This window comes from Phocoena phocoena, chromosome 4 (assembly GCF_963924675.1).
Source record: "Phocoena phocoena chromosome 4, mPhoPho1.1, whole genome shotgun sequence".
Classification (NCBI taxonomy): Eukaryota; Metazoa; Chordata; class Mammalia; order Artiodactyla; family Phocoenidae; genus Phocoena; species Phocoena phocoena.
The window spans coordinates 80,716,264-80,740,869 of record NC_089222.1 but is presented as its reverse complement, the minus strand read 5'-3'; the positions used below and the strand labels follow the sequence as shown (position 1 = coordinate 80,740,869).

The 24,606-nt window shown below is 38.3% G+C and overlaps 1 protein-coding gene across 1 annotated transcript; it reads left to right on the top strand.

Annotated features, from left to right (window-relative positions):
* Nucleotides 1-847: 847 nt before the first annotated feature.
* On the top strand, nt 848-24,313 carry TIMMDC1 (translocase of inner mitochondrial membrane domain containing 1). The gene is made up of 7 exons (XM_065876884.1): nt 848-1,041; nt 3,460-3,625; nt 7,023-7,111; nt 7,545-7,612; nt 18,517-18,595; nt 21,817-21,927; nt 24,163-24,313. Exons 1-7 carry the CDS (start codon nt 848-850, stop codon nt 24,311-24,313), a joined length of 858 nt encoding a protein of 285 aa, XP_065732956.1.
* The last annotated feature ends 293 nt before the right edge of the window (nt 24,314-24,606 follow it).

Here is a 24,606-nt window from a genome sequence, read left to right as displayed (position 1 = left end):
AGACTGTAGTGACGGGAAGTTATTGCTGGACTATCAAGCAAACGCCCGGTAGAAATTCCAGAAATTATCCTGCCTTTCGAGAAACAGTAGGCATACGAACTAAGGGGAGTAAAACCCATCTTGTGAAGCCCAGGGCCGATTTCTTTAAAAAGTGTTCTGGAAATCTCGGGGTAACTGGCACCAAAACCTCTTCAACGCCTCGGTCCTTTCCGAAAACAAGAATGGACCCCACCCAGCCCGGTAGTCCGTGACAGGGTAAGTTGGGCTTGTATTTGCGCAAATTGCCTTCCCCTTTCCGTACTCCACTTGTAGTGAACACTGCACTTTCTTCACCTACATGGGGTTTCTGCCGTTTTAAATACGCTAACCTACTTTAGATTGCGAACACGTCTCGCCGCCTGCAAACTGCCCAACTCTCCCGTTTTCTGGGCGCAGGAAGACCAGGCACATGACGCCAGAGGCGGGGCCAGAGAGCGTTGAGCGTGTCTACTCTCCGCCACCTCACTTCCGGCGGGGCGACCCCGCACCGCAGAGGTCCTTCCCGCCTCCAACCGGAAGTGTGTTCGGATCCGGCTTCGCCTTTGCTCCTCTTTTGGCCTTTGCCCTCGTTGGGGCGGGACTTCCTGTCTCGTGTGTCCAAGGGCCTCCAAAGTGAGGCCCGGCACGGAGGGCAAGTCTGTCAGGCGGTATGGCAGCGGGTACGGCCGCGAATTAGCTCGGGCGTAGTGTATGGGTACTCGTCCACTCATTCTTGCAGTTATCCTCGCTTTTATCCCACGGCGCTTCCGGGAGGCCTTGGCGCCCTCAGCGCCCAAGCGAGTGCCTGTCGGCAGGTTCGTAGAGGGCCATGGAGGTGCCGCCGCCGGCGCCACGGAGCTTCCTCTGCAGGGCGCTGAGCCCTTTCCCTCGGGTCATTGCTGCCGAAGCTGTGGCCGCCGATCCCAAGTCTCTTGTGAAAGACCGGAAGCTGCCTTCCTACGTCCCAGAACCCCCAAACCCGGAATCCGGATGGGACCGCCTCCGAGAGCTGTTTGTCAAAGAGTAAAAGTACCTACTGTCTGTGGGGAGGGGTTCGAAGGAGGTGACCTGCTGCCTGGGTCATCTAGGGCGAAGGACCCCAGCGTGGTGGGATTTATCTTTGTGGGATTTGGGGGTTTAATATTTGTATTCCAAGTTTGTATCCTACCATTGCCGTTTGGTAGTTCTATTGGTTGACAGGCCGGTTTTCACATGGTAAGGGTGAGACTAACTGAAAGTCAGAGCTTTTAGGGGTTTTAGGGACTATAGTCTTAGTGTAATCCCCCGATTTTACAGATGAGAAGAATTGAACCAAGCTACTTAGTGATCCTAGAACCAACATCTGCAGGACTCCACTCCAGTATTCTTTTTCATGTTTCACTTGATCCCAAATTTTCACGAACAGCAGCCCTCCTCCTCGCCATAAAAGTGGAGGTTGTAGAGATAACAGGGAGTTGTAAAGTTTTTATTCTGCCAAATAAGGAATATATAAAAAAATAGTAGCAACTGTTGTCTCATCAGTTTATAAAAGAAAAGATATTAGCTGGATTCACAAATAAAGATGTTTCACAATAAAGAATAAAATAAGCCTTTAAACTAACTAATGGAAACCTCAGGATAATTAGTTAATTTCATCATGTTTTAAAATTCATCCCTTACTGGTGAAAAGTTAGCCCTCTTATGAAGTACTTTACCATATACTACACTGTGTTATCAAGTGGATAAATTAACATTTAAGTTTTAGTATGTTGCTGAGATAGGGCAGGGGAGCTGGTGGATTTGTATTTAATTACGTTATTTAGTTTCATCATCTCATTTTAAAGATACCGAGGCCGCCCTTCTCATTGGTCGTTCCAAAATTTGAGATATCTGTGAACGATCCTGTGTAGTACACAACAGAAAAGTGTTATTTTGATCAGCTTTATAAACAACAGAATGATGAGCTGAAAGAAATATGGAAGATAATTTAGTGTGACTTTCATTCTCCCTTCCATGTCATGGGTGAGGAAACCTAGGTTCAGAGCCATTGTGTTCTGGCTGCAGGTCACTTAGCAGTGGATGACAGAACCAGAACCACAACCCCATTGCTGTTACTTATAGTCCAGGTCCTTTCCACCACTATGCCTTGTTTGTTCACCGTTCATTAGCTCTTAGGGCCAATCATGTAACTTCTTAGAACCTCTATCTATAAAATGAAGAAAAATGTCACCTATGTCATGGCATTTTTCAGAGGATGAGAAAGAGGAAAGCATATTGTATTTCCTGGCTTGTTAAATCTTAAGCTCTTTTACATTTACTCTTTTCTGAATTCTGCCAGTTTTTATGTAGATGTTGTTTTTGGTCCTTATTCATTATAAAAGATAAAATATAAAGTTCAGCTTATAGCAGTTTTTCCTCTTGATATAGGAATTAGTTTCCTAAGAGATTTTATTTAGGTTTCTCTTGTATATGCAGGAACTATAAAAACTTACTGATTCTGATTTCAGAAATGTAGTGGTTGTTATTGGCAATTAGAATTAAACACTTGTACAGCCTCTGAAGAAAGCAAGTTAGTAATGTAAAAAATTAACATTTAGTAGTTTACTTATGTAGGAGGGCCATTATTTATAGTAAATGAACACTTACAATCTTAGCCATTTCTTAGAGCAATTTCCAGAGGACATCTTGGAAGCTCCAGTACGGGTTCTGGTTTCTTATGCTTTTGAGAGTAATAGATTGGATTAAATGGTAGTTTTTCCTTGTTATTTTAGGTTTGTCTGTGTTGCCCACTGCATGGTGAGCTTTCTTATTCAATGGTCTTTAATAGTACAGGCCCATCTGAGCATGACATAAAAATTAAATATTCAGAAAGATAAAGTTTTGATTTTTTTTTTTTTACATCTAGGAATTCATTCTGGCATATGTTGTCCTAAAATCTCATAAGCTCGTGTAATTTCCAAAAGTTATCTAAAAATTCAGAAAGGGAAATATTGATCTGTACATCCAGTTCACAAATTCTTTCTGTTTACAGGGGTATGGTAGAGCTGTAATAGTCATCAAATAAAATAACCTTAAAAAACAACCTTTTTATTGGAGTATAGTATGCACCTAGAAAAATGTACATAAGTATACCACTCAGTGACTTTTCACAAAGCAAACATAGCTGTGTATGCAGCCCCAAGACTGTTAACAGCATCCCAGAATCTCCCCCTGGTGCCCCTTCCCTGTCACTGCCTTCCCAAGAATAACCACTAGCTTAATTTCTGAAAGCATAGATTAGTTTTGGCTGAGATTTGAGCTACTTGTAATATAATCATTTAATTCATCAGAAGATTTAACTGGTTCTGCCCATCATGAAAAGTGTAGCCCTTTTAGCATTTGAGATAATTCTGATCATACTGTCTTTTGGAGAGCAGTATGCATAAACTAATCCCAAACAACACTGTCTTTTTGATGTTTTAGTGAACAGCAGAGAACGTCAAAAGAACTTCAGGATATTTACAAGGCGGCGATTTCAGCAGGCGTCATTGGCTGGGCATATGGGGGGATACCAGCTTTTATTCATGCTAAACAGCACTATATTGAGCAGAGCCAAGCAGAAATTTACCACAACCAGCTTGATGCAGTGGTATGTACTGCTGTTCTAATAGTATTTGGGGGCATGCCAATTTAGCTGTTCCTTTTACACTTAGTCATCTAGTTAGGTGGTAGGGTTGGGAAGGTTTTAGGAAACAAAGTCTGTACTTGACAACAACGCAAGTACTAATGCTAAAGCGCATACACGAGCCTCGTCAGACCACTTTTCTTATCTTCAGAATTGATCACCACTTATGGCTCTACTTTCTGAAATCTATTTCTACACCCGTGCTAAATCATCATGGCTCAGCTGTAGCATATTTATCCTATTCAAAAAGCCTCCTGCAGTACACTAAAGCAATAATTAACACTTAGAGCTTTATAGTTTGTAGAGTGCTAACTCATTTGTTATATCTTAGCTCTGTACATCAATTCTACTGTATTAGTGAGAAAGTTACAGCTCAGAAATTTTTGTTTTTTGAAGCTTTTTTTTTGAAATTGTGTCAGACTTAAAAGTTGCAAAAGTAGTACCAGTGTCCCACAGTATCCAAGGGGGATTGGGATCCAAGGACTCCTGCGGATACCGAAACCCGAAAATGCTCAAGTCTTTTGTATAAAAAGGCACAGTACCATAGACCCCCCATATCCATGATTCCACGTCCTCAGGTTCCAAATCTGAGGATACAGAGGGCTGACTATACAAAGAATTCCTGTATACTTTTCAATCAGATTCTCCAAATGTTAAAATTTTACGACATTTGCTTTCTTATTCTCTCTCTGTATAAGGCATACTATTTTTTTTTTGTGAACTGCTTGGGAGTAAGTTATAGACACATGAGTGCTTCAGCATGCATTTCCTAAAAACAAAGACATTTTCTTACATAACCACAATATTATTATGCAGAGCAAGACATTAACACTTACAGAGTACTGTTATCTTACCTATGGACTTTATGTAAATTTTGCTAGTTGTCCCAGTAATATAATTTATTTTAAAAGTAAACAATTCAGGGGCTTCCCTGGTGGCGCAGTGGTTGAGAGTCCACCTGCCGATGCAGGGGACATGGGTTCATGCCCCGATCCGGGAGGATCCCACATGCCGCGGAGCGGATGGGCCCGTGAGCCATGGCCGCTGAGCCTGCGCGTCTGGAGCCTGTGCTCCACAACGGGAGAGGCTACAACAGTGAGAGGCCCATGTACCGCAAAAAAAAAAAAAAGTAAACAATTCATTAAAAAAATTTTTTTCTGGTCCGGGATCTAATACTGGATCAGGTGTTGCATTTGCCTGTCATGCCTCTCTAGTCAGTCTCCTTTAATCTGGAACAATTTTTCTGTTGTTCTTTGACTTTCATGACTTTGATATTTTTTAAGACTATGGTCCATTTATTTTATAGAATGTCCCTCAACTTGGATGTTTGATGTTTTCTTGTGATTAGATTTCACTTATGTGTTTTCACAGGAATACCCTAGAACTGATGTTGTATTCCTCAGTAGGTAAGGATAAGGAGCACAAGATACCTATTTGTTCCTCAACTGGTGATGCTTACTTTAGTCACTTAGTTAAGATGGTCCCTGCCAGGTTTATCCACTGTAAAATTACTATTTTTTTCTCTTTGTAATTAATAAGTGTCTTATGAATACTTTTTAGCTACTTTGAGACTATGCCAATATCCTATTTTTCATCAAATTTCTACCCTCTAGTTTTAGTATTCAATGCTGATTCTTGCCTAAAGCAGTTATTACTGTGGTGGTTGCCAAATGGCCATTTTCTAATTCCATCATTCCATTTATATTTATTGGTTAGTATTCTACTGTAAGGAAGAGCTTTCACTTTCCCTCTATTTATTTATTTGTCCATTTATCTATTTATAATTTATTTATTCAATGTGGACTCATGGATTCTTATTTTATTCTGTAGTTTTATAATCCATTATTATCATCATTTATTTTGATACTCAAATTGGCCTGGATTTGGACAATTGGAGCCCCTTAAAGCTAGCTCCTGTGTCCTTTTGATATGTCCCCATTACTCTTTTTTTTTTTTGGCTGCGTTGGGTCTTCGTTGCTGCATGGGGGCTTTCTCTAGTTGCGGTGAGCAGAGCCTACTCTTCATTGCGGTGTGCAGGCTTCTCATTGCAGTGGCTTCTCTTGTTGCAGAGCACAGGCTCTAGGGCACGCAGGCTTTAGTAGTTGTGTTACACAGGCTCAGTAGTTGTGGCTTGCAGGCTCTAGAGCACAGGCTCAGTAGTTGTGGCGCACGGGCTTAGTCGCTCCACAGCATGTGAGATCTTTGCGGACCAGGGCTCGAACCTGTGTCTCTCCTGCATTGGCAGGCAGATTCTTAACCACTGCGCCACAAGGGAAGACCCCCATTACTCCTTGAGCATGCCTTTACTTTCTAAAAGGCACAGCAAGGTGTTTCTGGTCCATCTTTTACTTTTTAAGCACCAGCCCTGGCATAAGCCCATTTCACCAAAGACCTATAGTTTCTTTTAAAATGGTATTTAAAAACCAAGTTCTAGTGCTAGGTATGCTCACTGCTACTGAGGTATCGTGGCTTCTAGGCTCTAGGCAGATAGAGTTAGGAAATGTGTATGTGTAATGTGTGTGTGTGTGACTTATATACACATTCATGCACATTTCTATATCTGTTTCTGTATTTATCTACCCATTTATTAAAAGCCATGAGTTCGCACTGATACCTTTCAGAGAGGTTTTGACTTGCCCAATATCATATAGTAGTTAAGACTACACTTAGGGTTTCTGTCACATTCTTTAAAAATCTTGGCTTTACCCTCACAGTATTATGCCAGACTTGCTTCATTGTGGTCTAGTGAAAATGAGTTGTGGAAACAGACAACCTAACTTCCAGTTCTGACTTTATTCCTTATTGGCTGAGAAAAACTTCCTCTCTATGTTTTGGTTAAAACTAAAACACCTGCTTGAAGAAAATGTTGTAAAGATTAAGTGAGGTAATATGTTAACAATGTTTACATAGAAGGTGGTCAGTAAAGATTGTTTTTTTTTCCTTCCTTTCCTGCACATCTGTATAACTTTAATCCTTACCCTTTACAGTATGCTCTGTGCTTCTTCTTTATTTTGTGTTTTTCTTTTCCCCACAATTTCTTGAAAGAAAGTATGTCTAATACTGATTTTGTGTCTGTCATAGTGTTTGTCATATAGATTCTTAGTTGCTACTTAATTGATGGATTACTTGTGTGACACTTCATCTCTTAGTTCCTTTTACACCTCCTGATAGAATACGATGCACATGGCATTTTCACTTAAGTTTCAGTACTTAAAGAATGATATTTCTAGACATTTTCCTGTTGTTTCTATGTGTTCAGGTGTCCCTACTTAATGCCTAGCTGACATTCCTCCACCACATTTTTAAAATAGGGAAAGTGTCAGGGGGTCTCAGAACCTCACAGCCTTTTTATTAACTTTAGCAATCTGCACATCGTGCTGCCACACGAGGCTTCATCCGGTACGGCTGGCGCTGGAGTTGGAGAACAGCCATGTTTGTGACTATATTCAAGTAAGTTCTCTGAATTGTGATGAACGGTCTTGGGTATTCTTTTAGGAGCACATTTTTTGAGCAGTGGAATTATAAAGTTTGAACGCCCATATAAAAGTGAGTCATGATACCTTTTTCTTAAGAACTTTTATCTATTTACCTAAAAGATTGGTTCAGTTGTACTTTTGTATGCATGGATGAAGGTCTGCCAACTAATATCAAAATAGATAGAGGTTTGCTAAGTCAGAGGAACTCTGCAGAACTCTTCTTTACGTTCTGTTGCTTATTGGCGTATTAGCAATCTGAAACACACTGAAGGAGCCTAGACTAGCACCAGGGATTGACATAGTAGGCTCTTCTAAACTAATATGTATCACTTTAGTGAAAGTTACAGTCAAGAAGGTAAATGAGATATGCTTTAAATGATGTTTTCCTCCTCCTCCCTTCTTCTCAGTACAGTGAACACTGGTCTAAATGTGTACCGAAATAAAAATGCCCTCAGCCATTTTGTCATTGCAGGAGGTAAGACATTTTTGTTTTGTTTACATTTTTCAATCTCAAATATGGTTTAGGAAATATGTAAGGACTTACAAGTCATGGCTACTGAATTCTTTGGTTGGCTTCTCATCACATCTCATTCAACATTCATGCAAAATGTATGGAAAACATTGTGCTTGGTCCTTGGTGTACTTGTTGAACAAAACAGATAAGGTCTTTACCTTCATTGAGTTTTATCATCTAATGTGGATGGGAAAAAAACATGTTGCTATGATAGAAAGTAACAAATAGGTGGGGCAGTGGGATCTAATGTGGACAGGGTGATCGAGAAGACCTTTCTTCTTTTTTTTTTTTAAAACATCTTTATTGGAGTATATTTGCTTTACAATGGTGTGTTAGTTTCTGCTGTATAACAAAGTAAATCAGCTATACATATACGTACATCCCCATATCTCCTCCCTCTTGCCTCTCCCTCCCACCCTCCCTATCCCATCCCTCTAGGTGGACGCAAAGTACCGAGCTGATCTCCCTGTGCTATGCGGCTGCTTCCCACTAGCTATCTATTTTACATTTGGTAGTGTATGTATGTCCATGCCACTCTCTCACTTCATCCCAGCTTACCCTTCCCCCTCCCCGTGTCCTCAAGTCCATTCTCTATGTCTTTATTCCTGTCCTGCCCCTAGGTTCTTCAGAACCATTTTTTTTTTTTTTAGATTCCATATATATGTGTTAGCATATGGTACTTGTTTTTCTCTTTCTGACATAACTTTACTCTGTATGACAGTTTCTAGGTCCATCCACCTCACAAAAAATAACTCAATTTCGTTTCTTTTTATGGCTGAGTAATATTCCATTGTATATATTTGCCACATCTTCTTTATCCATTCATCTGTTGATGGACACTTAGGTTGCTTCCATATCCTGGCTATTGTAAATAGAGCTGCAGTGAACATTGTGGTACATGACTCTTTTTGAATTATGGTTTTCTTAGGGTATATGCCCAGTAGTGGGATTGCTGGGTCGTATGGTAGTTCTATTTTTAGTTTTTTAAGGAACCTCCATACTGTTCTCCATAGTGGCTGTATCAATTTACATTCCCACCAACAGTGCAAGAGGGTTCCCTTTTCTCCACACCCTCTCCAGCATTTATTGTTTGTAGATTTTTTGATGATGGCCATTCTGACCGGTGTGAGGTGATACCTCATTATAGTTTTGATTTGCATTTCTCTAATGATTAGTGATGTTGAGCATTCTTTCATGTGTTTGTTGGCAGTCTGTATATCTTCTTTGGAGAGATGTCTATTTAGGTCTCTGACCATTTTTGGATTGGGTTGTTTGTTTTTTTCATATTGAGCTGCATGAGCTGTTTATATATTTTGGAGATTAATCCTTAGTCCGTTGATTTCATTTGCAAATATTTTCTCCCATTCTGAGGGTTGTCTTTTCGTCTTGTTTTTGGTTTCCTTTGCTGTGCAAAAACTTTTAAGTTTCATTAGGTCCTATTTGTTTATTTTTTTTTTATTTCCATTTCTCTAGGAGGTGGGTCAAAAAGGATCTTGCTGTGATTTATGTCATGGAGTGTTCTGCCTATGTTTTCCCCAAAGAATTTTATAGTGTCTGGCCTTACATGTAGGGCTTTAATCCATTTTGAGTTTATTTTTGTGTAGGGTGTTAGGGAGTGTTCTAATTTCATTCTTTTACATGTAGGTGTCCAGTTTTCCCAGCACCGCTTATTGAAGAGGCTGTCTTTTCTCCATTGTATATTCTTACCTCCTTTATCAAAGATAAGGTGACCATATGTGTGTGAGTTTATCTTTGGGCTTTCTGTCCTGTTCCATTGATCTATATTTCTGTTTTTGTGCCAGTACCATACTGGAGAAGACCTTTCTAAGGAGGTGACATTTAAACTGATACCTGAAGAATGGAAAGGAGCAAGGCTTGCAACGAAGTAGCCTAGGCAGGGAGAATGTCAAGGGTGAGGGCTCTAAGGTTTCTCAAATGCAGGATAATATGACTGGAACATAGTGAATAAGGGAGAGAATGGCTTGAGATGAGATTGATAAGGTGAAGTAGAAAGGAGCCAGAATTTTCATGGTAAGAGATTGGATTTTATTTTAAAGCTCTCTGCCTCTGGTAGATAATGCCCTCTTTAAAATGAATGTTTAAAAAGAAAAAAAAAAGTATTGAACATTTTCATTACATTTCCAGTACAAATCCAGTACATTTCCAGAAATGTAAATGAAGTTAACTGCGTATACATGCAAACACTCACTAATTCATGTACATTCTCTCACATACAAAAACATACACATACTGCACATAAGTTTTTTACTTTTTATTTGGAAATAACTTCAAGCTTATGGAAAGTTGCAAAAATAAAATACAAGGAACACCATGAGCAATACCCTTTAGTACTGATATTTGTTATTGTTAACTTTTTTTTTTTACTCCACCCCCACCCAGCTGCACAGCTTGCAGGATCTTAGTTCCCCCATCAGGGAATGAACCTGGACCCTCGGTAGTGAAAGCACAGAGTCCTAACCACTGGACCGCCAGGGAATTCCCAGTTATTAACATTTTAGCCCATTTGCTTTATCACTTATGCTCTCTTTTATTTTGGGTGCACTCTCTCTTTCTCTGTGTATACACACACAGGCAAATGCACATATACGTAATTTGAGCTTACTGTTTTAATGAAAACATTTAAAAATAGAAAACTAGAAATAGACATTAATAGCATTGTAGCAGCTAGAACTTGCCTGGTTTTAACTTGTGAACATTTTTACATGGATATTCTGTAGGCTTAAGTGCCTGTATCCGAACCAAACTCTTGTCTTTTTGCCCCTACTTGCAGATTTATTCCTGTTATATGTTCTCTGTCATCTGTTAAATTCCAAAATTGGAAATCAGTTAATGATGTGGTTCTGCCCTTTATTTCCCCTTTCCAGACTTCTAGGTCTATCAATCTTTTTTTTTATAAAAAATTTATTTATTTAATTTTGGCTGCGTTGGGTCTTCGTTGCTGTGCGTGGGCTTTCTCTAGTTGCAGTGAGCGGGCTTCACTGCGGTGGCTTCTCTTGTTGAGCATGGCTTCTAGGTGTGTGGGCGTCAGTAGTTGTGGCACGTGGGCTCAATAGTTGTGGCTCGCGGGCTCTAGAGCACAGGCTCAGTAGTTGTGGCACACGGGCTTAGTTGCTCTGTGGCATGTGAGATCTTCCCGGACCAGGGATTGAACCTGTGTCCCCTGCATTGGCAGGCTGATTCTTAACCACTGTGCCACCAGGGAAGCCCTAGTTCCATCAGTCTTATTCCTTAAATATATATGGACTCTCTCACCTCCTCTTTGTTCCCACTGCTACTACAGGTCTTCCCTGTTTCTAATCTTGGTTTGCTTCACCTCTACTGTTATCTGACTTTTTTGAAATATGAATAAGATTTTAATACTTCTCTGCTTCAGATTCTTCCATAGTTTCCCATCACTCTAATGTCGATTCTTGACCTGACCTCCATGCACCACTCTTGCCCAAAACTTATAATCTACTTGGATTTCTCAAACCCAGCATATTCTTGCTTTACAAGAATGCTTGCTTGAATCCACCTTCCAACTCCCACAACTAATTTCATTCAGCTCTATACTTAACCTGTCTTTCAAGTTTCACTTCATCTGTCAGCTTCAGCTTCCCTAGAGGGTTCTCCTAGCTCACATTTTCCTATCCTTAGGTACCTTTCCCCTGTGTTCTCATAGTTCACTGTAAACAGTTTTATCAAAGCATTTATAACACTGTGTTGTAGCTGTTCACTTGTTTTGCTTCCCTACTAGACGACTTACTTGAATTCAGAGAAAGTGTTAGCCTTTTATTTCACAACTGTTTAACATATAGCAGGGTAGAATAAAGGTTTCTTGATTGAATGTAAATATTAGTAAAATAAAAATAGAAAAATATATCTGATACAATATATATTTTTATCTCAAACCAGCAACCAACATTAAAATTAATGGTATAACACTAATTTATCCTGAAGTCAGACTCAGGTAAGGATGTCTTACCTCACCACTATTATTTGGCATTGGTCTGGACATTCATAAAAGTATATTCAGCATCTAGAATGCCTTAGTAAGGAGCTTGGCAAATCCTCTCCCTCAAAAGTAATAATAAAACTGGACAAAATTATCAAAAGCAACCATTTAAAGATTCTGAGAACTGACCAGAGGCACACAACAAATTGAGAAGCATTTATTCAAGAATTTCTACTGAATCTCGGTGAGAACAGTGGGAGTAGTCTGTAGTGTTTCAGCTTGGGGCTGCTTCCCCCTCCTAATACCCAGCTGCATGATGTTGAAGTTCCACAAGGGCAGGGCAGGCTGGGAGGAACAATACTTCTGCTGTTTGAGGTGACTGACTTGATATGGAGCAGAGCACAGAAAATTCCATGCCTAAGGGTGTTGCTGAAAACAATAGCAAACAGTTAGGGAAGGACAGTATCACACAGCTAACCTGAGGCTTTGCTGTTGTTTGGGGCAAGCAATAGACTGGCAGATGAGGCAGAATCTTACCAGGGATGTCCAGGGAACAAGAAAGCCAAAGCGGACTTCAGTAAGATCTTACTAATCCCCAGAACTCCAGAAAGTTACCTGTATGTGTAAGCACACTCAGGAGAGACTGGTAAGGGCCCTAGCAAGCTACTTATCTTTGGTTAATTGTGAGGCCTCATGAACATAGAAAGTAAAAGCCAGAAAGGATTTATAAACTGCCTAAACCTTGAGTGCATTCTTCAAGCCACAGACAGATCCACTGACAAAAGGTAGCAGCCGGGCTTCCCTGGTGGCACAGTGGTTGAGAGTCCGCCTGCTGATGCAGGGGACATGGGTTTGTGCCCCGGTCTGGGAAGATCCCACATGCCGCGGAGCGGCTGGGCCCATGAGCCATGGCCGCTGAGCCTGTGCGTCCAGAGCCTGTGCTCCGCAACAGGAGAGGCCACAGCAGTGAGAGGCCCGAGTACTGCAAAATAAATAAATAAATAAATAAAGTAGCAGCCTTACTGACTTAAGATGTGTAATCACAACCTCTGACAAATCATTGACTGACTAAGAAGCTGGTATGATTCTTAGGAAGCCAGGCATAAAAATAAAAACTGAGCAGAGACTTCTGTGGCTGCACTCTACAAAAACAACAACAGCAAAAAACAAAGACTCCATAGAATTGGTACAGGCAAATCACTACATAAGCAAAGAACCACAGCCATGCCCCTGGTAGGGAGATGTTCCAACTCCAGTGTTGCTATAATTTATTACCTAAAATGCCTGATTTTCAAAAACAGCAAAAATGTCACACGATATACAAAAACAGGAGACTTAAAAAAAAGCAGTCACTGGGTATGTCTCTGACAGAGGCCATCTATTGGACATAGCAAACAAAAGACTTCAAGCCATTTTAAAAGAAATAAAAGTGTGATGACAATTACCATATAGAAAATATCAATAAAGATAGAAATTATTCAAAAAAGAATCAAACGAATATTCTAGAGTTGATAAATACAATAATGGAAATTAAAAATTCACTGGAGAGGAGGTGCTCAACAGCCGATTTGAGAGAGCATAAGAGAATCAGTGATCTTGAAGATAGATCAATATAGATTATCTTTTATCAAGGACAGAATTTTTAAAGATGAAGACAAATGAACAGAGCCTCAGAGATCTATGGGACACAGTCAAGAATACTAACACATGGATAATGGAGAGGAAAGAAAGAAAAGGGAAGAAAAAGTATTTTAGGAAATTATGGCCACAGACTCCCCAGATTTGATGAAAAACATTAATCTATACACCCAAGAATCTCAACAAACTCCAAGAAGAATAAACATGAACAGATTCACACTTAGACACATAATAGTTACACTGTTGAAAGAGAAAAATCATGAAAGCAACAAGGTAAAAACAACTCATACTGGAATACCCAATAAAATTTAACAGCTGACTTCTCATCAGAACAGTGGAAGCCAGAAGGCAGTAGAATTACTAAGTGCTGAAAGGAATAAACTGTCAATTAGTAATTCTGTATCTAGCAAACCATCCTACAAAATTGAAGGCAAAAGACGTTGGCAGATGAACAAAGAGAGAATTCATTGCTAGCAGACCCGTCTTACAAAAACATTAAAGGAAGTTCTTCAGGCTTAAAGGAAGTGATATCAGATGGTAACTTGATTCTACATGAAGAGCATTGATAAAGATAATTATATAAGTAATTCTTGAAGGCAGTATAAATATTTTCTTCTAACTGATCTAAAAAAGTTACATAATAATAAAATTGAAGTGTTGGGCATACAACATTTAAAGCTGTATATTATAGCACAAAAGAGGGGGAAGGAATGGATTTATTTTGGAACAATGAAATGACACCAAATAGTTACTTGGCTCCACAGGAAGAAATGAAAATTACTAGAGATGGTAAATACATAGGTTAATATGAAAGAGTTTGTGAATCTATTGTTTCCACTTCTTTTCTTAACTGTTTTTACCCTTAACGTCATTAAAATACATATGGGTGTGTAAAATAATAATAATAACATTGTATTGTTGTTTTTAAACATATATGCGTAACGTAAATGACAATAATAGCACAAAGAAGGGAGAGGAGTGGAGCTGTATTAGAACAATGTTTCTACATTTTACTGGAATTAGTACTGATCTGAAGTAGACTGTGATAAGATGCATAGTATAATCCCTAAAGCAAATAATAAAATAGTAACTTTAAAAAATAGTAACAAGGTCAAAAAGGAATTAGATAATATAGAAAACAAATAGTAAAATGGCAGATCTAAATCTAACCATATCAATAAAAACATTAAAACATTAAACATTCCAATCAGTAGGGATTGTCCAACTGTATTTTAAGAAGAATCCAACTATATGCTGTCTGCAAGAGACATATTTTAGGTTTAAAGGAACAAATTAGTTGAACATAAAAAGATAGACAAAGATATACTGTACAAACAGTAAGAAAAAGAGCTTGAGTGACTATACTAGTATCAGGCAAAACAGACTTTAAGACAAAAGTCCTAGAAGACAAAGAAAGACATTTTATAATGTTAAAAGGGACAATCCACCAAGAAGATACAACATTTAGAAACATACGCATCTAACAGCAGAGCTCCAAAATACATGAAGCAAACACTTTGACTTGAGAGGAGAAATAGACAACTCAGTCAGCTGCTGGACACTTTTACAGTAGCTGGAGACTTTAATACTCCACTTTTAATAATGGATAGAACAGCTAGAGGGAAAATCAACAAGGATATAGAAGACGTGAACACTTATCTATCTACATGACACAGTAACATCTCTAGAACACTCCACCCAGCAAGAGCAGAATTTTCATTCTTTTCAAGTGCACAGGGGACATTCTCTAAGCTAGACCATATGCAAGGCTATAAAACAAGTCTCAATAAATTTAAAAGGATTGAAATCTCACAAAGTATGTTCTCTGTCCTCAATGGAATTAAACTAAAAAGAAATTGGGGGAAAATCACAAATATTTGGAAATTAAATAACACATTCATAAGTAAACCATAAACCAAAGAGTAATCAGAAGGTAAATTTAAAATATTTTGAGCTGAACGAAAATTAAAGCACTTTATATTAAAATTTATGAGGTGCAGGGACTTCCTTGGTGGTCCAGTGGTTAAGACTCCGCCCATCCAATGCAGGGGGTGCAGGTTCGATCCCTGGTCAGGGAACTAAGATCTTGCATGCCGCAGTGTGGGGAAAAAAAAAAAAAATTATGAGGTGTAGTCAAATTAAAATAAGAAAGATCTCATATGAATAAGCTTCCACCTTTAAAAACTAGAAAATGAAGAGCAAAATAAACCTAAAGTAAGCAGGCAGAAGGAAATAATAGAATTAGAATGACACTCAATGGAATCAAGAGAAAAATCAATGGAACCAGAAGTTGGTTCTTTGAAAAGAGCAACAAAATAGACAATCCTTTAGCAAGACTGACCACGGGGTGGGGGGTGGGGGTGATACAAATTACCAAAATTTGCTCAAGAAGAAATAGAAAATCCCTATAGCCCTATAACAAATTGATAAACTAAATATTTAATTAAAATCTTTTCACAACGAAAAGTCCAGGACCAGATGGCTTCCCTGGCTATTAATATTACCCTAATACCAAAGCCAAATGAAGTAGACAACTAAACTACAGATCACTATCCCTCAAGAGTATATACACAATTTTATCCTTAACAAAATATTAGTAACCAAATCCAGCAACGAATAAAGATTATACACCATGACCAAGTGGAACTTATTTAAGGAATTCAAGGTTAGTTTGAAAACGCATTTGACAAAAGTCCAACATTCATGATAAAAACTCTAAACAAACTAGGATTAAAAGGGACTTTCTTTAACTTGATAAAGATTATGTATGAACAACAGCTAACATATTTAATGGTGAAAGACTGAATGATTTCCTTAAGATTGAGAACAAGACAAGTAGATGAATACACTTGTATTTAGCATTATACTGGAGACTTTAGCCAGTGCATTCAGGCAAGAAAAAGAAATAAAAAACATCCAGATTGAAAAAGACTGTTCACAGAAATATGGTCCTGTGTAACAAAGAGTGTGACTCCATTTTTTATGTTTGGCTTCTAGCAGCTTCTAAACCCCACCACTCGTCCTTCACCACCCCCATTTTTTAATTTATTTATTTATTTTTGGCTGCATTGAGTCTTCGTTGCTGCATGCAGGCTTTCTCTGGTTGCGGCAAGCAGGACTCTTCATTGCAGCGCGTGGGCTTCTCATTTTGGCTTGTCTTTTGCGGAGCATGGGCTCTTGGTGTCTGGGGTCAGTAGTTGTGGCTCACGGGCTCTAGAACGCAGGCTCAGTAGTTGTGGCACACAGGCTTAGTTGCTCCGAGGCATGTAGGATCTTCTCAGACCAGAGCTCGAACCTGTGTCCCCTGCATTGGCAGGCAGATTCTCAACCACTGCGCCACGAGGGAAGCCCCTGACCTCCTTTCTAATAAACAGTTTTTTAGAGCAGTTTAGGTTCACAGCAAAATTGGGCAGAAGATAAAAGATTTGCCATATACTTCCTCCCTGCTGCATACACATAGTCTCTCCGGCTATTAACATCCCACACCAGAGTGGTACATTTGTTACAATTGAAGAACCTAAATTGATACATTATCACCCAAAGTCCTGTTTACCTTAGGGTTCACACTTGGTGTTTTACATTCTGTGGGTTTGGGGAAATGTATAATGACATATGTCCACCATTATGGTATCATAAAAAGTTTTTTCCCCCCTAAAAATCTGTGCTCTGCCTATTGATCCCCATGCTCCACCCTCAACCCCTGGCAACCATTGATCTTTTTAACTATCTCCATAGTTTTGCCTTTTCCAAAATGTTGTATAGTTGGAATCATACAATATGTAGCTTTTTCGGATTGGCTTCTTTTATTTAATAATATGCATTTAAGATTCCTCCATGTCTTTTCGTGAGTTGATAGCTCATTTCTATTTAGCGGTTGATAGCTCATTTCTATTTAGCACTGAATAATGTTCTATTGTCTGGATGTACAACAGTTTATTTTTCCATCACCTGTTGAGGACATCTTGGTTGCTTCCATGTTTTGATGATTATGAACACAGTTGCTATAGACACCGGTGTGCAGGTATTTGTAGACAAAAGTTTTCAACTCTTGTGTCATTGCTGGATGGTATAGTAAGAGTATGTTAGTTTTATAAGAAACTACCAGTCTTACAAAGTAACATTACCATTCTGCATTCCCACCAGGAATGAATGCAAGTTTCTATTGCTTCATATCCTCACCAGCATTTGATGTTGTCAGTGTTCCACAGTTTGGCTATTCTAATAGGTTTTTTAAAAATAGTTTGTTTGGAAAAGAAGCCTAGAAAAAAAGACCAAATTTTTTGCTGTCTCTGGATAATGGAATTAAAGGTGATTTTTGTTCTTGTTAATTTAAAAATTTAGAAAAGACGGGGACTTCCCTGGAGGTCCAGTAGTTAAGACTCCGCACTTCCAATGTAGGGGGCGTGGGTTTTGATCCCTAGTCGGGGAACTATGATCCCACGTGCTGCGCAGCACAGCCAAAATATTAAAAAAAAAAAAAAAAAAAGTTAAAGAATTGGATAACTGGGTATGCTGGATGCTCTAAATGCATAGTCTATAAAATAATAATAATAGGATATTACAAACAACTTCATATCATCACCTGAAAAAAATTTTAAATTTAGAAAAGTTAAAACAGTGAATATGTAGTACTTAAATAAGAACTATAAACCTCAAATGTTAATTTTAAAATTGTTACCACCTGAAGTGTCATTCGTTGCGTTGTACGTAGTGAAAGAGGAAAATGAATGGACATCTTGGGTGTACAGTCTTAGTGGGAAGGAAAGAGGACCTATGCCCCGGCCACCAGGTGGCGTTGTAGGCCAACTGCCCACTTGCAGGCCTGCTTGAGAGGTGTAGCGTAGCAGTACATAAAGGTGAGGCTGGGGGAGGACGTGAACTGCAGGCTCTAGTGAAGGTTTTGTTAATTATTTGGGGAAAACTTTCCTTAAAGAAGGAACAAATGAAAGAGGTGGAAGTGAAGAAATAACAGATTTTTAAGGCGAGGTTGGCAAAAATGAAGCATAATGAGAAGAGGCTGGGTCCATAGAACTGACTGAGCAATTCTGTTTGTAAAAGGAACGTTTCTTCATTTGAACCTGCAGAGTGGATGAGAAGCTGGCTGTATTGGCATTTTAGATTCAGGAAATCTAGGTTGTGGTGGTATATTAATGTTGGGTTCAAAAAGCTTACTTGGAGATTTATGTCCTTCTTGTGGAGGAACATTTTTAAATGGAACTCTGGTGTTTAAAGATGATTTAATATTGCCCTTTGTTTGTTTCTTTTCAAATAGCTATCACTGGAAGTCTTTTTAGAATAAACTTAGGCCTGCATGGCTTGGTAGCTGGTGGCATAATTGGAGCCTTGCTGGGGTAAGTGTTAACATGGTTTGATTCTAAATTAATATAATTTAATGCCTTCTCTGTTAAAAATTGCAATCATTTCTAAAGAACAAATTTAATACTTATAGCCTATAAAAGGTCTCTAGTCTTGTATTAGCAGTAGCTTTGACTGTCCAATTCTGATTGTACCCCAGCTGTTGATTTTACTTCTAGTTTTCACTGGATAAAAACTGTTTAAATGTCTCTAACACCTGAAACTATTTGAGGTTTGAGCAAAGGTACTTATAAGTAGCAGGAAAAAGGAATAAGAAACAGTTAACAAGCACATTCAATAAAAAATTTGGGGTTAGATTTTGTTTGTATAGTTTAATAAACGTTAAGAATTTTCTTCTCCAACTTTTTACTTTGAAACATTTCAAACCTGTAGAAAACATGAGTGAATTGAACATTGAACACCCATATAACCCTTTACTCAGATTCACCAGTTGTTAACATTTTTCCATTTTTGTTTTCTACCTCTCTGTTTATGTGTGGGACATGTGTATGTTTCCTTTTCTATTGTTTTCTTTTGGTTAAACCATTTAAAGTATTTTAGACCTCATAATTCTTCAGCCCTAAATACATCAGCATGTATTTCCCGGGATGAAGAACATTCTCCAATGATATCACAGTACAGTTATCACAATAAATAATTTAGCATTGATTGATTGAATACTATTTAAGATAGGGTCCATATTCAAAATTCCTCAGTTATTACAATAATGCCATATATATATAATTTTTTAAAATCCAGGATCTAATTGTTGCATTTCGTTGTTATGTCTCTTTAGATTCCTTTAAGCTAAAACAGTTCCACTGCCTTTTTTCGCCCAGAATATTTCTCAATTTTGTTTGATTATCCCCTCATGATTAGATTTAGGTTTAATGTTTTCACCAAGAATACAACATAGGTGAGGTTGTGTCCTTCTCAGTGTATCACATCAAGAGACATATTATGTCACCCATTGTAAGTGATGTTAACTTGGTGTATTAGTTTTCTGTTGCTGTGTAACAAATCACTACAAACTCAGAAGCTTTAAACACCACACATTTATTATATGGGGTTGGTCAAAAAGTTTGTTCAGGTTTTTCCATAACATCTTACAGAAAAATGCAAATGAACTTTTTGGCCAACCCAATATCACTTTTCTGTAGGTCAGAAGTCTGGGTAGGCTCAGATGGGTTCTCTGCTTAGTATTTCAGAAGGCCAAAATCAAAGTGTTGTCCAGGCAGGTTCTTACCTGGAGGCTCTGTGGGAAGAATGTGTTTCTATAAAATTCAGGTTGTTGACAAAACCCTGTGGCTGTAGGCCTGAAGTCCCCGTTTCCTGGCTGGCTGGCTGTCAGGCACCACCTTGTTCCTAGAGACATCCACATTCCTTCTCACGTGCCCCCTCCATGTTCAAACCAGCAGCCAGCATGTTGAATCCTTCTCAGACTTTTAATCTCTCTGACTTCCATTCTGCCACCAACTGGAAAAAACTCTCTCCTTGCAGAGGGTCCACCCAGATAATCTCTTTTTTGATTAACTCAAATTCAACTGATCAGTAACCTTAATTACATCTGTAAAATCCATTTTGCCATGTAACAATTTAATCATGGGCATAATATTTCATAATTTATTCATAGTTGAGAAATTAGGGCAGGAAATTTTGGGGGGCTATTTTAGACTTCTGCCTGCCACATTTGGTATCTGCTAAATTTCTCCACTGCAAGGGTATCTTTTTGCCATTGTGCTTAATAAGGAATCTGTGGGGTGAGACTGTGTAAATAGCCCGTTCTCCAGATGTCTTTCTTCTAGTGGTTTCAATGATCCATTGATGATCCCTAATGTAATCAGTTATTGTAAAAGTTGCAAAATGTTGATTTGCTAGTTCTGTCATTTCTTCTGTTTTTATTAGTTGGCATTTATCTGAATAGAAGAGTTATTTCTCCCTTACCCTCCCTTTTTCTACCCCACTTTGGGGAGGAAACACTAACTTTATGGATTCTTTTTTTTTTTTTAATTAAAAAACTTTTAAAATTCAGCATATTATAATCTATTGCTGATGTTTTTGTTGTATTGTTAATATACCAGCTTGGTTTGAAGGGAAAAATTGCTGAAATTAGCCGCAAAAATATTTTTTTGTTGAGGTAAAAAAAACACATAACGTAAAAATTACCGTCTTAACCACTTTAAAGTGTACAGTTCAGTAGTGGTACCTGTATTCACATTGTTGTGCAACAGATCTCTAGAACTTTTTCATCTTGCAAAACTGAAACTCTGTACCCATTAAACACTAATTCTCCCTTCTCCCACCCCACAGCCTCTGGCAATCACCTTTCTACTTTCTGTTTCTGTGATTTTGACTACTCTAGGTGCTTCTTATTAGTGGAATCATACAATATTTTTCCTTTTGTAACTGGCCTGTTTCGCTTAGCATAATGTCCTGAAGGTTTATCCATGTTGCAGCATGTGACAGGATCTTCCTTTTTGGACTGCATAATATTCCATTGTATATACAGTACCACATTTTCTTTATCCATTCATCATCAATGAACATTTCCATCTAGCAAAAATAATTTTTAAAATGTGGTTACAACTTAAGTTGTAACCAGAAGGAATTTAAGTTGTGTCAGAGTCAAAAACTCCTTCTCTTTGAAAACATGGATCAAACCCTCTTCATTACCGTAATAATTATTATCTAAATCAGTTTCTCAATGGGTAACTGTTGGCATTCTGATGAGACAGTTGTGCCAGACTCTTGAGTTTTAGGATGTTTTGGCAGCTTCAGCCCCAAAAGCCAGTAGCATCCTTCTCTCAATACCCTTCACATTTCTTGTACCTTAAGGGGCTCTGGCACCATTCCTGGTATTAATTTCATTTCTGAGAAACCTTCAGTATAAAGCTATTTACTAGAACTTGTCATAAATATATTTTTTCCCAGTTTATTTATCATTCATGGTAAAAATCAGAGCCAATTTATAGACCTGTTGTTTTTATACCAGTTAAATTTAGGAAGTTGCAATGATTGTTTTTCCTCTTGTTCAGACCAGGAAGGAAATTATCTTAATATTTTTTTATTTGACAAGGACACTTTAATTATCACATGTTCCTGTACCTGTCAGTGAGCAAGTGGCTCATTTGGTGCTGCTTGCGCCTTAGCAGAGGCACTCATGTTTCGCGTGGTTAACAGCTCTTTCCCCTAAGCATTCCCTCTGCCTCCCCCTCAGCACTCCTATAGGAAGCCTGTTGATGGCACTTCAGAAGTACTGTGGTGAGACAGTTCAGGAGAGAAAACAGAAGGATCGAAAAGCACTCCAGGAGCTGAAACTGGAAGAGCGGTAAGGAGCATGTTAAGACCAGGGGGGTGTCTGGCTTTCCTATCCGTGGACAGTGGTGCCCTCTGAAATAAGTACTCTAAATTGCCGCTCAATTCAAAGAGTTTCTGTTTACTGAGTCCTTCACCTGGCACCTTACCTGGTCTTTTAATCTTTTTAATTAAGGAGAATGGAAAACTGAAAGACACTAATTGAGAATCTTTCCTTAGATACATTTTTTTTAAAGTTAAAATGTTGTAAATCTCATTTGGTTGCATATTTTTTCTTTTCCTATGTTTTTGACTGCATAGGAAATTACCTAAAGGAATTAAACAGCAATGAGTGAGCTTTATTTAAAAGATGATATCCTTGTTTACACATACATCTATGAACAATACAGAGCATGTTAGGCCTCCACATTCAAAGATTTTACTTCTTGCTGTGGACGCAATAGGCATTAGGTAGATATAGTGGCTGTTCATGGACTAGATGCCACTGAGAAGGATACAGACTGTCACCTGGTTATCTAGTCACTCCTTGGGGTCCAGCAATAGCAGACTTCATGCTAATTCTTTTTAAGATCATCATAATAGGCTGCCATCTAGCACTTTGGTACAAATGATTCTCATGGTTCTGCTTCCTGGCCAGTAAGATGACATCTGCTGCTGCTACTTTGGTGGTTTGGTAGATAAGCAGTCTTCTTTTTCCCATGTTTTTATTTGAAACTTCCATGTGTGCTACACACACACACACACGGAAATTCTTAATATCTGTAGATCTGTTGTCCAAGGGCAGGTGATATAGGAGAAAAAGCATTGATTTTAGAGCCAATGAAACCTTGAAAACAAACCTTAAATCCCAGCTAGACTATTGATTAATTCTGTGACCGTAGATGTTTTCCTTAACTTCAAGCCCTCAGTTTTCTCAGCTGTTCTAAGGGCAGAATCACACCACAGTGTTCAACATATGTTTGTTTTGTTCTGTCTTCTTTCCATAGTAAGAAGGTGAGTGAGATATGCAGCTCTCTAGGTTCTAGGATGAAGTACTTAAAATTATGAATGCCATCATATAATTTGATATTATGGAGAGCTAAAAGCATGAAAGCATTAGCTTATTTCTAGCCCTTTAGGTGTCCTAAGAGACTTCTTTTTAAAAAAGGAATCTTTGAGAAAGGAGTTGAAAAAGTAAGGAAAATATCTGGTTATTTGAATCTGATATAGGAAGTTATAGAAGAATTAACATTTGGAAAAATATGAACAAATAATAATTGTATTCCAATCAGAAAAAAAGGAAACCAGAAAAAGAAACACTAGAGAAGTTGGTCAGTTATTTAGAGATGGAAAACCTCAAGAATGGATAAAAACAACAACTGGAATTATAGAAATGAAAGAATATTTTGGCAGAAGGAAATAGTGTCAGAAGTGTATAGGTTATTTATATATTTATATATATATACATATATTATATATATGTGGTATTTCTGAGGACAGTTAATAAATAGTTAAGAACCTTTTATATGTCTGCTTCTTTGCTTGAAAATAACTACAGTATAGAGAAATCAACAAAGTGAGAATCTAGAAAATTGACATAGTGAGCAGAAAATACAGAATATTGGCTGTATTTTCCATAGAGCTATGAAAGAAGATATGGTCAAATCTGGTTATGAAGAGTTGAGAAGAAAGTCATAGGTGACCCTGATAATCACTTAAAGGCAGGAAGACCCTAATACTTGACCTGGAGAAAGAACTGATCTGTTATTTGGAAATTCGATTTTTTAACTCCTAGTAAATATACGTATGTAGTATTGCCCTATGTGACTTTTCCGTACTGAGATTACCAATGTTATAACCTTTGTGCATGTCCCACAAGGTCTGTCAACAGAGTTTAACAGAGTGGCAGGGTGTTTCACATCCCCTCTGGGCCCTGAGGGCAAGAGAACACATTGGTTTGAGGCTCACACCTTAGCTCAGGGTGCTTCATTCAGCAACTGCATGTCACCCCTTCGAGAACTCTGGAATATCTTAAGGATCAGAGCTACTGCTGGCAATGTCCACGTTGGTAATGTGAGACTCCTAGCTGGCTTGTAAGTGGAACAGGTTAGAGAGAAGAAAGTCATTGTATTTGAAGTGCAAGGAGCAATGTTTGCTCACAAGTTGTAAGGGAGTGTAAGACAAACACTATCTTTCTAAAAAAAATTCTCTCTAAAAACCAAAGAAATAGAGCAGTACTTGATATATCCTTCTTGTTCTTTGATTACAGGAAAGCCAGACTACACTTTACTGAGCTCCTCCCTGAAGAAATTGAAAGTAATTTACAGAAAAATCTATCCAAGGCCGATGCTAAGAAAATTGAAGCACTGCTAAATCTTCCTAGAAACCCTTTGTCAGCAGATAAACAAGACAAAGACTGAACATGCTCTGGACTTAAAACTCATTGGAGAGTTGAAAGCTGTGTTGCTATGTCCATTGAATGCCAGTTAGTTGGGCTGCTGACAGATGTAAGTACGGGCATCTGTAGTGGCAGTGACTTGCTCTTACTTTTTTTTTTTAACCAAGAATTGGGCTACTGTACTCTTACTTTACTCATCCTTAAATTTAAGTACATACTTTTATCTACATTGATTGATCTATATATTTGACATTATATCTATATCGATTGATCAATATAGATTTCTTTTCCCTGGATTATACAATAGTAAATTAA